This window comes from Gadus morhua, chromosome 14 (genome assembly GCF_902167405.1).
Source record: "Gadus morhua chromosome 14, gadMor3.0, whole genome shotgun sequence".
NCBI lineage: Eukaryota > Metazoa > Chordata > Actinopteri > Gadiformes > Gadidae > Gadus > Gadus morhua.
This window is the reverse complement of record NC_044061.1, coordinates 19,365,306-19,378,733: the sequence shown is the minus strand read 5'-3', so window position 1 is coordinate 19,378,733 and position 13,428 is coordinate 19,365,306. Positions and strand designations below refer to the sequence as shown.

The 13,428-nt window shown below is 44.7% G+C and overlaps 2 protein-coding genes across 3 annotated transcripts in view; one reads left to right on the top strand and one right to left on the bottom strand.

The window, feature by feature from the left end:
• The window catches only part of tln2a (talin 2a), a 99,975-nt gene that overhangs the window by 53,745 nt on the left and 32,802 nt on the right, over nt 1-13,428 (top strand). For both annotated transcript variants that reach the window (XM_030376926.1, XM_030376925.1), the window contains exons 23-32: nt 1,227-1,355; nt 2,253-2,366; nt 3,066-3,179; nt 3,866-4,000; nt 4,450-4,578; nt 5,347-5,449; nt 7,338-7,546; nt 7,852-7,971; nt 8,312-8,509; nt 8,734-8,873. In XM_030376926.1, coding sequence (XP_030232786.1) covers nt 1,227-1,355; nt 2,253-2,366; nt 3,066-3,179; nt 3,866-4,000; nt 4,450-4,578; nt 5,347-5,449; nt 7,338-7,546; nt 7,852-7,971; nt 8,312-8,509; nt 8,734-8,873 — 1,391 coding nt within the window. The remainder of the gene's footprint in view (nt 1-1,226; nt 1,356-2,252; nt 2,367-3,065; nt 3,180-3,865; nt 4,001-4,449; nt 4,579-5,346; nt 5,450-7,337; nt 7,547-7,851; nt 7,972-8,311; nt 8,510-8,733; nt 8,874-13,428) is intronic.
• On the bottom strand, nt 10,422-11,254 carry LOC115558640 (uncharacterized). Its single transcript, XM_030376927.1, has one exon. It carries the CDS (start codon nt 11,236-11,238, stop codon nt 10,429-10,431), a length of 810 nt encoding a protein of 269 aa, XP_030232787.1. The 5' UTR covers nt 11,239-11,254; the 3' UTR covers nt 10,422-10,428.

Genomic DNA, 13,428 nt, shown 5'->3' with positions numbered 1-13,428 from the left:
CACGCTGGGACGAGATTGTAGCAAAGGGTTTACCCCAATCCTAGTGTATTATATTTATAATAGTCTGACACTTTACATATGAAGACGGTAAATACAAATTCAAAAACGAGGAAATATCAATTACAGGTCACAGTGAAAAGCATTTTTGTGCAGGTAATGATGTCTCATTATATATCAAACCCTAGTGGTACAAATGCAGAAGTTCTTACTTTGCTGATGGGTTAGAGACTGACAGAACAGGATGGAGGCTGAACAGCATAAAGACACTGGAATCTATTTTTGCTTGAGAAAATACTTTCTTGTTCTATCCCAAAAATGGTCAAACTTCTGTTTGATGTTGCCCAGCTAACAGTCAGCCAGCAGTTAGGTAACAACATTTGAAATGGTTGCAGTGGAGATGGATTATCTCAGTTTCTCCTTTGAACAAGCACACACACACACATACACACACACACACACACACACACACACACACACACACACACACACACACACACACACACACACACACACACACACACACACACACACACACACACACACACACACACACACACTCTTCTAAGCCCAGCTGTAAGCTAATTAATTGAATGGCTGCTTAGATGTTCTTTTTTACAGCCACTCAAATAAACGGCAACAGTGGGAGTGATAAACTCATTGGCTTGAATACCAGCCAGCCCAAGCAACATAACGCTAAGTGGAGAATAAGAGCTTCAAATTATGTATTTAAAATGGATTCATACTATTCGCTTCATAAACATAGCAGTGATGAAAAGAGAATCAAGCTGCATAACACATTTGAGAGTTTTGTATTTTAAGTCGACTACCATATTTGCTTAGCAGGTATTGTTTGCCTTCATCTGAGTGTCAGTTTTTTCATGTAACTATTTTGCCTATATGAAACCAGTATTGAAACAGTTGGTCTTCATTTAGACCTTATAACTTGTATTGAAACCTGTGTCTCCATTTAGACCGTGGTGTAACAACATTTCTTCTATTGAGACTGTCCATTTTTTAAAGAGACCAGTTTGAGTGAATTTGTGTGGTAAGTTAAACTGTGACTTGATACAGTCACAGTTTAACTTACCGGTAATTAAGACTGTTTCTCTGTGTAATTGAAACCACTTTGTCCCGTTCCGTCCAGGTTGTATTAAAGCTAGCCTTGAAGCTATTTGGTCTGGGTGTGTCCATGTCTTATTCAAAGCGCTGTGTGTCTTGTGTTTCAGGGAGCCGCCGCATACCCGGAGAACGAGGACCAGCAGCAGCGTCTGCGTGAGGCGGCCGAGGGCCTGCGTGTCGCTACCAACGCCGCGGCGCAGAACGCCATCAAGAAGAAACTCATCAACCGCCTTGAGGTCAGCCATTTTGAGACTTTTTTTAAACATGTATATAGAGGAGATTCCGGGGGGCCACAGCATAATTACAGGACCTGAGTAGAGATGAACATTTGAAATAAGAGTGAATACAACAATAATTACAGAAAATATGACAGGGAGTTGCAATGTTTACGTGTGTAATGTTTTTCTTGAGAATTTTTCATAAGAGTGACTCTGAAGTGAGACACTCTTAAAGTGAGACACCTTTAAGTGACGTCTCTAAAGTCTCTTGAGTGACCCCGTGCCGTTGACCTTCCAGTAAGGAGATTTACCTCTGAAACGTAGAACGAATCCTTTCTGTCTGAGTGCCCAGTGTTAAACCCTGGTTCTTTAGACCACCGCTCCGTCGCGCCATACCTGAGACGCCTCTTGACTCTGAAGCTCATTATTTCAGCCTTTCTCACCAAACTGCCCATTTCCCATCGGCTGGTCATTCAACTCTCCCTTTGTCACATGGAAGTCTCACTGGAACCGGTGTGCTGCCAATTATGGGCCGTGAGTGGCCTGACCCATTCATGTATTAGTGCAATTTACTGGAGATGGTAGATGTTCCCTGTGCACCTACTTCAATGGGAAGCAAGGGAGTCATTATTAGCTCAGTATGAAAAAGGGACAGAATGTATTTGTATCTTGGATATGACAACCATGTGCACACGTGTGTGTGTGTGTGTGTGTGTGTGTGTGTGTGTGTGTGTGTGTGTGTGTGTGTGTGTGTGTGTGTGTGTGTGTGTGTGTGTGTGTGTGTGTGTGTGTGTGTGTGTGTGTGTGTGTCTTGTTTATTTGTGTGTGTTTATAGATATATATTGCTGTGTGCATGGGTATATATAATGCTGTGTTTATTTTGATGTTTGTTTTTATTGCGGTGTGTGTTTTCAGAACGCAGCGAAGCAGGCCGCAGCAGCGGCTACGCAGACCATCGCAGCGTCCCAGAACGCCGCGGCCTCCAACAAGAACACGTCTGCCCACCAGCAGCTAGTGCAGAGCTGCAAGGTGGGCAGAGGAACTACATAGTACTGCTACAGGGTTACCATGCTAGTACAGGGTTACCATGCAACATACTACTACTACAGGGTTACCATGCTACATAGTACTACTACAGGGTTACCATGCTACATAGTACTACTACAGGGTTACCATGCTACATAGTACTACTACAGGGTTACCATGTAACATAGTACTACTACAGGGTTACCATGCTACATAGTACTACTACAGGGTTACCATGCTACATAGTACTACTACAGGGTTACCATAATACATAGTACTACTACAGGGTTACCATGCTGCATAGTACTACTACAGGGTTACCATGCTGCATAGTACTACTACAGGGTTACCATGCTGCATAGTACTACTACAGGGTTACCATGCTACATAGTACTACTACAGGGTTACCATGCTACATAGTACTACTACAGGGTTACCATGCTACATAGTACTACTACAGGGTTACCATGCTACATAGTACTACTACAGGGTTACCATGCTGCATAGTACTACTACAGGGTTACCATGCTGCATAGGAGTACTACAGGGTTACCTTACTACCATAGCAGTACTGCAGGATTACCATAGTAGTAGTGTCACCATACCACCATAGTAGTGTTTTGTAAAATGTACCACGTTCTGTAAGCTGTAGCCTATGTTCGGTAAGCTGTAACCCTTAGCTCTGTGCTCTGGTGTGTCCAGGCCGTTGCCGACCACATCCCTCAGCTGGTGCAGGGCGTGCGAGGTAGCCAGGCCCAGCCAGACGACCTCAGCGCTCAGCTGGCCCTTATCATCGCCAGCCAGAACTTCCTCCAGGTGCTGAGTCAACCCACCGCGTGTCTGGGTTCAGGATGGGTTCGCGTGCCACAGATGTGATTAATGAAGTGTTTTGGTCTTGGGTTATCACCTCGACTTTATCTCAGCTTTCTTTGAGCACCAGAATAGTATGAATAGCATAGAGGTGTGGGAAGTGTGAAGGCACGTTGAAGGTGACATGCTTATTATCTTGATCTTCTTTTCCTTGTAGGATCGCTACAGATATGATATAAAAAAAAGTCCTCTATGTAAACGAGAACTTATTTTAAAAGTGTTATAGTTCAAGTGAAACTAATCCATCACAGACCGAATGGCATAGAGGGAGGGCTCTATTAAGCACAGGACATGAACTCTGATGCTAATACTTTGTTATGGAATGTGTTTGTGATTTTAGAGACACGTAAATCATTGCTTGGTAGTGAAAATATCCATTTTTTGTAGTCATTGCTTGCTGCACCATGTTGCAGTACGAAAGTGCATTATTTCCTCAGATAGCGTATTCTGGAGTGTATTTGCATTATCAAAAAATTTCAAATTTCAAAATATCAAATTTGCATCCAGGCATCCAGGAGCTGTCTTCTTTTTTTTTGTAAAACTGTAAAAGCACAATGCACTGCGCTGTATCACAACTGTGTATATACCTTCCCCCTCCCCCCCCCCCCCCCCTCCAACTTTCAACTCTATAGCCGGGCAGCAAGATGGTGACATCCTCAAAGTCCTCGGTTCCCACGGTAACGGACCAGGCGGCGGCCATGCAGCTGGGCCAGTGTGCTAAGAACCTGGCCACGTGCCTGGCCGAGCTGAGGACAGCCGCGCAGAAGGTACCAGGCCCGTCGGACACGCGCTGAGCCCAATCCACTCTCTCTGGTGCCCTTCGTTGCCATGGTGCCTTATGTTGCCATGGTAACCGATGTCGACGCTGTTACCCGACTAGATGTTTACGGACGATGCAGGGAACGCAAGGATAGCTCATGCTTTATTGAGTATTCCCATCAAACACCGCTACACGTGTTCCATTTGAACATGTGAGAAAAACAGTCACTACTGACGTTTGACAAATAAGGAGATACATTTACCAAGAACACACATCACCCCTCTTAGGAGTCGGAAACATTATTTAACACAAACTGCTCCTCCATGCCTGATATAGTTTTTCTTATTTCGCCTCCTGACATCATATGTTGCCGCAGTGTTTAGGTTATTTAGCACAGCATTTTGAGCAGCATCCCAGGGACTGTAAACAAGAGGTGCACCTCTGCTCTGTTTCCAGGCCCATGAGGCATGCGGGCCGATGGAGATAGACTCGGCTCTGACCTCCATCCAGAACCTCAAGAGTGAGCTGCAGGACGCCCAGCTGGCCGCCGTCGCTGGCCAGCTTAAGCCCCTGCCTGGGGAATCGGTACGGTCATCTTAATCATATGCATTTGTTTCCGTTCTTTCAGTCTTTCCTCTTTGTTCTTTATTTCTTATTTCCCTCTTTCACTTTTTTGTCTTCCTTCCCTCTTTTCATTGTTTCTGTATTCTTTCTTCCTTTCTTCTCTTACATTATTTCAATTTTAAGAATTAAGTCCATTATAAGATTGATAATTATTTTTATAGAATTTAACAGAATATAAAGTAGAATTCATAGAATATTAATTCAAAGTTCCCCAAGACCCGAGATTAGTGTTTGAGTGGACATCCTGACCAATACGACTAGGGCTGGGTAAAAATATCGATTCATCAATGCACTGCAATTGATTGGTTCTTGATTAAATTTCGATTCAGAATTATTTTGAAATCGATTATTTCCATAAAAAAAAAAAGAAGAAGCATACTCAGTCATTGTAATCTAGAAGCGAGTATGCCTAAATGTACATGCCCTTTTACATTTGTCCATGTTATGATGACTTTTATGCTGCAAGTTTAGCTCAGGAACAATACTACACAATGTAATGGTTAATGAATTTTGAAATGGTTAATTCTAAATCCTTTTTAGGTATTTTTGTCATCTGCACGTATTATTGAATCGATATCGAAGCAATTGGATTAATATCAAATCGAATCAGTATCGAATCGAATCAAGACCTAAAGAATCAAATTGAATTTAATTGAGAGGTACCTGGCAATACCCGGCCCTAAATACAACGTCATACTAAACCCTGCACCATAACCTCTCTGCATCTAGCTGGAGAAGTGTGCCCAGGACCTGGGCAGCACGTCCAAGTCTGTTGGATCGTCCATGGCCCAGCTGCTCACCTGCGCTGCCCAGGGGAACGAACACTACACAGGTCAGAACCGTACACCCACTTCCAAAGCTCTATCGCTGCTCTCCCTAAAGGGTACTACTGAATCATTAAAGAGACGGCAGAGCTGTTTGCGCATTCTGTCCCTGGTCGTCATACGGCAGGAGCTGAAGCATATAGAGCAGTCCGTAGTCACCGCATATGTTGTTCAGCCATTAATGCAGGTCTCATGTAATATTTAAAACGGAGGCTGAGATGAAAGCATCCCACGGCCACGAGAATGTCGAGGAAGCAGTGGATCATCCAGTTGGACAGATGTTATCCTATCATGTCAACAAAAACAACAGCATCTGATATGCTCTAATGGGATTTGCATGAGGCTGCTAATGTTCAGATGTTGAAATGTCACTCCAGGGACTGTTGGATTGTGTAGTTAACGCTTCTTTATTAATTAGTTACAATCGAACCTCAATGAAAAATGCATAACTTGATAAAAATGCTGCATTGAATGGATTCTTGATTGATCCTAAATTGCCATTCATATTCATTAAAGGTTTTAGATGTGCATGCTTGTATCACCACACGATGTGTAGGGTTAGTGGCCTGCCTGCTCCTGCCTCCTTTTTTCCATACCCTGCGCAACCAAGATTATCCTTAACTTTGTGTGTTTGATTACATAGATCACCGTCAATCATAAGAATGTTACACACAGATGCTGCAGGCTAGTGCTCATTCTTTTTTATTTTATTAGACTTGGAGGTAGTTCGGGGGCCGGTCCGAGACAAGGAAACCCACACGGGTCCAAGGTCAATACCGAGGGGATCCGCGAAATACTTTGCTCCATAAGAGCCAATAAGAAAAGCATAGTGCCCATTGCTCCCACCCACATTAACTTGGGCCAATAGAAACTCTGATATGATTGTGACACATGAAGTCACACTTCAGTCAGGGTGCAATGAACTGCCGCTTAGTTAGGGTCTACGAGGCAGCTGCCTAGCTTGCGACCATGGATAAATATTTGAGTCGGACCACTGACGCTGAGCCTAAATAAATAATAAAGACAGTTCTATAGAGTTTAGGTTTATTGAAAACGGCGACGTGAGACCGAAATGCGTGATGCGTCTCGAGTGGCTAGCAAACGAAGCCATGGAACTGGCCAAGCTAAATCGACATCTCATTACATTTACAATGCACCCGGAATATAAGGACACACCAAAATCATTCTTCTGTCGAAAAAGCGAGGAATACACCAGTCAGAAAACACAAATTGTGAACCTGGCCAAAACCTCAGAGAAAGCCTTGATGGCCTCTTATGCGGTGGCTCAGCGGATTGCTAAAAGTAAGAAGCCACACACAATTGCGGAAGAACTCATACTTCCAGCAGAGGTTGAGTTTGGGATGGAGCGAGGCAGCTAATAAACTGAAAGCTGTACATCTGACCGTGGAGGAGAATTGAATAACTCACGGCTCGGAATATATATATATCTATATATAGTTAATCATAACTGATATGATATGTTCATTGCTTTTATACCAGATTTATTATTTTAAATTGAAGCGATTGAAAGCAAAGTTTTGACTTTTCATTCGTCTGGGTTTATTACGGCTGAGCCAGATTTGCAGTTGTTCATTTTCACTTGAAAAGTCAAAAAGCAGTTTAAATAATAAATAACCCTCTGTTTAAAAGTATATAAGTGGTATAATCATGATTGAAATGTATGTCAGGTTGAAAAGTTTCAGAATGCAAATAGTTCCAATGGCACCTAAGAGTAAAAATGGTAGCAAGTATACCCTTAATCTGTCTTTCTATTATGAGGGGGTCCTTGGAAAATGTTCTCTCCTTTTAAGGGGTCCCTGGCCCCAAAGGTCGGGAACTCCTGTCCTAAATGACTGATGGTGAAGACGATTCATGTGACCGTGTTCAAACGTGCAGGCATAGCGGCCAGTGAGACCGCCCAGGCGCTGAAGACCCTGGCCCAGGCGGCGAGGGGCGTGGCCGCCGCGACCACTGACCCCGCGGCCGCCGTCGCCATGCTGGAGTCGGCGGGCGACGTGATGGAGGGCTCGGCACTGCTGATTCACGAGGCCAAGCAGGCGCTGGAATGCCCCGGGGACGCCGAGAGCCAGCAGAGGCTGGCCCAGGTGAGCTGGCCCAGAGGGGCTGATGGACTTTGTAGTTCCGTTGGGTTGTGATCGTGCGTTCTGTAGCTTATAATTAAATTATATATTTATTCCTTGTAAAACATTAGCAGATATTCAGCAACCTACAACACCCTCTCTGAAAACCTCTCCACTAACTGATAGCCATGTTTTTAAATCCGTTCGGAAATGATTGAAGACGGCGCTCTCTAACTATTGTGTATGAATATGTTCTATGTGCATCAATAGTGGGTGTATATCAAGCCATAAGCTCACCCTGCACCCCACCCAATCCCTGTGATCTCCAGGTGGCCAAGGCAGTGTCCCACTCCCTCAACAGCTGCGTGAACTGCCTTCCGGGCCAGAAGGACGTTGACCTGGCCCTGCGCAGCATCGGGGAGGCCAGCAAGAAGCTGCTGGTGGACAACGTGAGTCTCCCGTCAGTACTGACTGAACCGTGCTAGGCTTACTGTACTACCCACTGTACTAGCTATAGGATGTACCCCTGTTCCTAGAAGTTCCTAGGTTAGATTGATATTCCGAATAATAGACTCACTTTGGGATCCATGAGTATAATTTGTACTTGTGCTCCAAATTTTTTTAAATTAAACAATGTATATTCTCTCCATTTACAGTTGTTATCGTATATGTTTAAATAATCCTTATATGCGCAAGCCTACCTGACAATGAAACCCTTTCAGACTATAGTAGAAACCACGTGGAAAACATTAATGTAAATGGCCTGCCCCCCCCACCTCTGCCGTCCAGGTCCCTCTCTCCTCCAAGTCCTTCCAGGAAGCCCAGAGTGAGCTGACTCACACGGCCGCCGAGCTCAACCAGTCGGCCGGCGACGTGGTCCACGCCTCCCGCAGCTCCAGCCGCCAGCTCGCCGCCGCCTCCGGCAAGTTCAGCCACGACTTCGACGACTTCCTGGACGCCGGCATCGAGATGGCCGGACACACCCCGGTACGCTCCCTCTGGCTTGCCGCCTCTCTCTCTCTCTCTCGCTCTCGCCCTCGCTCTCGCTGACGCTCTCTCTCTCGCTGACGCTCTCTTGTTTGGTGCCAATCATCTATAATTATAATATCTATCATCTATTTATCCATCCATCTGCTGCAATCATCTTACCTCCTGTCCACCTATTATCCTCTACTATAATTGTGCCTTTGTCTTAATGTGTGGTGTTTTAGAAGAAGGACGACCAGATCCAGGTGATCGGCAACTTGAAGAACATCTCTATGGCCTCCAGCAAGCTACTGCTGGCTGCCAAGTCCTTGTCCGTCGACCCTGCAGCCGCCAACGCAAAGAACCTGCTATCAGCGGCTGCCAGGTACTCAATCAGCATGATTATACTGTGCATACCCTGTACACTGTACATACCCTAGATACTGTGCAAAGCATACATCATGTGTGGATATACTGTGCATACCCTATACACTGTGCATACACCCTATATACTTTGCCTATACTTTACATCCCAACACCTACAGTTTAACATCATGTTCTGTGTGAAGGTCGGCTTCGATCAAGGGGTAGAGTGGGTTGATTTGTAACAGGAAGGTTGCTTGTTCGATCCCTGGCTCTCCCTAGCTGACCTGTCGCCTGGCATGGTTGACTTGGCTATCAGTGTCTGAATGTATGAACGGTTGTAAGTCGTTTTGGATAAAAGCGTCTGCTAAATGCCCTAAATCTAAGTTTATTAGCATACTAAAGTTAATTGGTTCCTTTAGCTCACGCTTTTAAGGCAATGCTGCTGTGGCTTGAAGCATTGCTAGAGGGTGAACAGCCAATCCTAAGGAACTGCTCCAATCCCAGGATACGATGAGAATAGAATAAAGCCTGATATATCTATAGTTTGGATATCGGCCGATATATCGCTATCAGCAATCTTTTACTCCCTAGTATTGGTATCTGCGTCGTCCCCTAAAGTCCAGTATCGGTCGGGCTCTTATACATATAGGCTACAGTGTAGAGATAAATACTTTGTTGATGCTGGAGAAATGTAAATGTCATGTGTATTGTACCTCCATACATGTATACATGCATGTGAACATGGAAGTGAATATACATTAATATTTTTTGCCTCTTGAGTATATTTATAGCATGTTATAGTTTGGAAGGACAAAACTCTAATCTTGCAGAACAAAGCAAAATCTTGGCACTAACTATGTCATTTGTTTTTCAAAGTGTGTGGTTGTGGTTATGTAGTGGTGTGGTTGTGCATGTGTGCCACGCCTAGTATCTGACCCCCCCCCCACGGAATTGGGCACTGCAAAGCAACACTGCCCTCATAGCCGAGGAAGTGTACCCCTCAGCAGCACAGGAAGTGCAGCTCACCCCTCAGTAGCACAGGAAGTCCAGCTCCGTCTTGCAGTCGAGGCCCTGCAGCTCTCCGCTGGGGCTCAGGGATCCACAAGTGTAGCACTCTTGCGTATGACAGGTGGAGCAGGGCTGCCCCTGCAGGCCCATCCTCAGGGATGGGCCTGAAATATCAATTGAAATATCATGTGTATTGTAACTGCTGACATGTGTACCGTACACATAGAAGTGAATATACATACATAATGTATATATTTAGGCTCTTATGTTTAATGAGGAATACAAGGTTATAGGTTTTAAAAGATTTTATTAGTATATGTATAGCAAGTTATAGTTTGGAAGGACAAAACTCAAGGAAAAGTTATAGATAATATTTTAACATTTTGTGGCATAACAAAACAAAATCTTGCACCTAAATATGTCATTTGTTTTTCATTCTAAATCAATCAAGTGTGTGTGCATGTGTGTGAGGCACGCTAGTATCACTGCCCTGCAGAGCAACGCTACCCTCAGCAGCAAAGGAAGTGCAGCGCTGCCCTCAGCAGCACAGGAATGCAGCTCTCCCCTCAGAAGCACAGGAAGTGCAGCTCGGTCTTGCAGTCGAGGCCCTGCAGCTCTCCGCTGGGACTCAGGGATCCACAAGTGTAGCACTGTTGCGTCTCACAGGTGGAGCAGGGCTGCCCCTGCAGGCCCATCCTCAGGGAGGCGTTGTTTCCCAGCAGCTCCCCCTGCAACCACATCCAGCGGGTACCAAAGTGCCTCAACCCCACCCACACACGCTCACCGATCAGGGCCTCACGGATCTCGCGGCTAGCCACCAGCAGTTGGTCTGTCTCGGAGGTCAGGCTGGCGAGGTCGTCGTGCCTCTCCCGGCAGTAGTCCAGCGCTTCCTCCCAGGACCTCCGCTCCGTCACCACCACCACCAGGTTCAGGCAGAGGAAGGGACGGGAACCAGTGCCAGTCCCGGCGTACAGACCGTAGGGGTTGTCCTGTGAGCCCAGACTTAGGCGAGCCTTGTTCCCGCCCGGTTGTCCGCCCGCCCAGGGCAGGTTGGAGGCGTTGCCGCCCCCAGACCAGAGCCAGTTCGCCTCGCTGGTCTCTCCACGGTACAGTCCCAGCCAGAAAAGGTGGACATTGGTTCCCTGTACCGCCTTGTGGATCTCATCCATGTCCTGGCTGCTGGAGAAGGAGGCAAGCTCAGTGAAGTGTGTCCGACAGTATACCTGCGCAGCGAGCCAGGAGTGTGGATCCGCAACGAGTACGTACTTCCCAGCCGCCGCGGAGCTCGCTGCGAGGAGCATTGCGTAAATATAGCTTCTCATCGAGAACGTCTTTTTCCCAACGCCAGAGATACGAGAGTCCGGTGCAGGTTGCATGAAGCGAACGGATGAGCTGCTCGGTGTGTTATGACAAGACAATGACAAGTGCAGACAAGGGAGAGGCGAGCTCACAAGAAACTTTGAATAAGGATTTGGGCATATCTTATGAGCTATGCCGTCACAGGCTGACAAGACATGGTTCTGCCACCCCTGATATACGTATAGGAGCGGGGTAGAAAGGAGTTAAAATGGGCTCATCACATCTTGGCCCTGTTTACATGTGTGATTTTTCTATTATTTTGATTTCCATGCTTTATTTTGAAATACTTGTCCATTCAGTGTTTACCCCAAAGAACACCGTGCACACACGTTTCTGTGTGTCGACACGAAGGTGCAGTTTACGAGGGATCCCGGCCTGTGTGTGCGCACGCAACAGGCTTTTATTAGGACAGACATTAGCTTATATTCACCGACCTAAACACCTTCCCTGAAGTCCTCTCCAATACCTGATATCTAGATCCTTTCGGAAATAAGTAAGACAGCTCTCCCTTGCCATTTATTCTATACACAAATATATTCTATATATATCTATAGATTCTTTGTATATTTATATCAGCTCCCCCACAGAATGCAAATTTATATATATATATATATATATATATATATATATATATATATATATATATATATATATATATATGGAGTCAGTTTCCTGCCATAATTCAAACCTGAAAAAAAAAGTTTCACAGACTTGTAAGTCTGGGTTTGAAAACTCAACACCTTGTAAAAAAGGTTTTGCAACACTGAAAAAAGAGATTATAACCTGAAAAAAAAATAAAACTAAAATTCAAACATCTGTAAACATGATTTTGTGTTCTATTTATCTTCATCATTTTCAGCAACACATTTTCAAAGTTCAAACAATTTCACCACCGCATTTGCAGAGTTTCAAATCTGGCACTGTTCTAACGGTGTATTTCATTGTTGCCCGGTTTTGAAACCTTGTAAATGGGATTCTGCAAACAGGTGTTCATACATTGAGAAATACGTTTTGAAAGGTTGAATATTTAGTTTTAAAAACTTGTAAAGGTGTACGTTTACGACATTGCAACGTATTTTTTCAGAACTGACTTTTCAGCACTGACTTTTCAGAGATTTGAGCGCAAGCTTTGAGTCACGTGAATATTGGCAGTGTTCTGACGCCACTCGTTTTGAAACTCCTGACAGTCGAATCTGAAAACGTTCCTGGGTGCGGGACCATTTAGCTCTAAACCTATTGGTTGCTCTCGGCTGACGTACATTCCAATCACATGTGCCGTTCACCGGGCTGTTCGTGATTGACAGTGCTCTGCCGATGACACGAATAACAACGGGTTGATTTCGCGGTTGATTTTGATTTCCATTTTCTGGAACCAGAGTCTCATCTCCATAGGACGCGACTAGCAAGGACGCGTCCTAGCAAGGCTGCAGCCTTCACTTTGGGAAACAGCCATGGTTCCAGAAAATGGAAATCAAAATCAACCGCGAAAGTCGCTTGTTATTTGTGTCATCGGCAGAGCACTGTCAATCACGCACAGCCCGGTGAACGGCACATGTGATTGGAATGTACGTCAGCCGAGAGCAACCAATAGGTTTAGAGCTAAATGGTCCCGCCCCCAGGAACGTTTTCAGATTCGACTGTCGGGAGTTTCAAAACGAGTGGCGTCAGAACACTGCCAATATTCACGTGACTCAAAGCTTGCGCCTGTGTGGTCAAATCTCTGAAAAGTCGGTGCTGAAAAGTCAGTTCTGAAAAAATACGTTGTAATGTCGTTAACGTACACCTTTACAAGTTTTTAAAACTAAATATTCAACCTTTCAAAACATATTTCTCAATGTATGAACACCTGTTTGCAGAATCCCATTTACAAGGTTTCAAAACCGGGCAACAATGAAATACACTGTTAGAACAGTGCCAGATTTGAAACTCTGCAAATGCGCTGGTGAAATTGTTTGAACTTTGAAAATGTGTTGGTGAAAATGATGAAGAAGATAAAATAGAACACAAAATCATGTTTACAGATGTTTGAATTTTAGTTTTATTTTTTTTCAGGTTATAATCTCTTTTTTCAGCGTTGCAAAACCTTTATTACAAGGTGTTGAGTTTTCAAACCCAGACTTACAAGCCTTTGAAACTTTTTTTTTCAGGTTTGAATTATGGCAGGAAACTGACTCCATAGGCTTGCTGCAGAGCGTGAGCGTCTTGGG

Excerpts from the sequence above, each read along its gene's own strand:
- LOC115558640 (XM_030376927.1), bottom strand. The coding sequence starts at position 11,238 with ATGCAACCTGCACCGGACTCTCGTATCTCTGGCGTTGGGAAAAAGACG.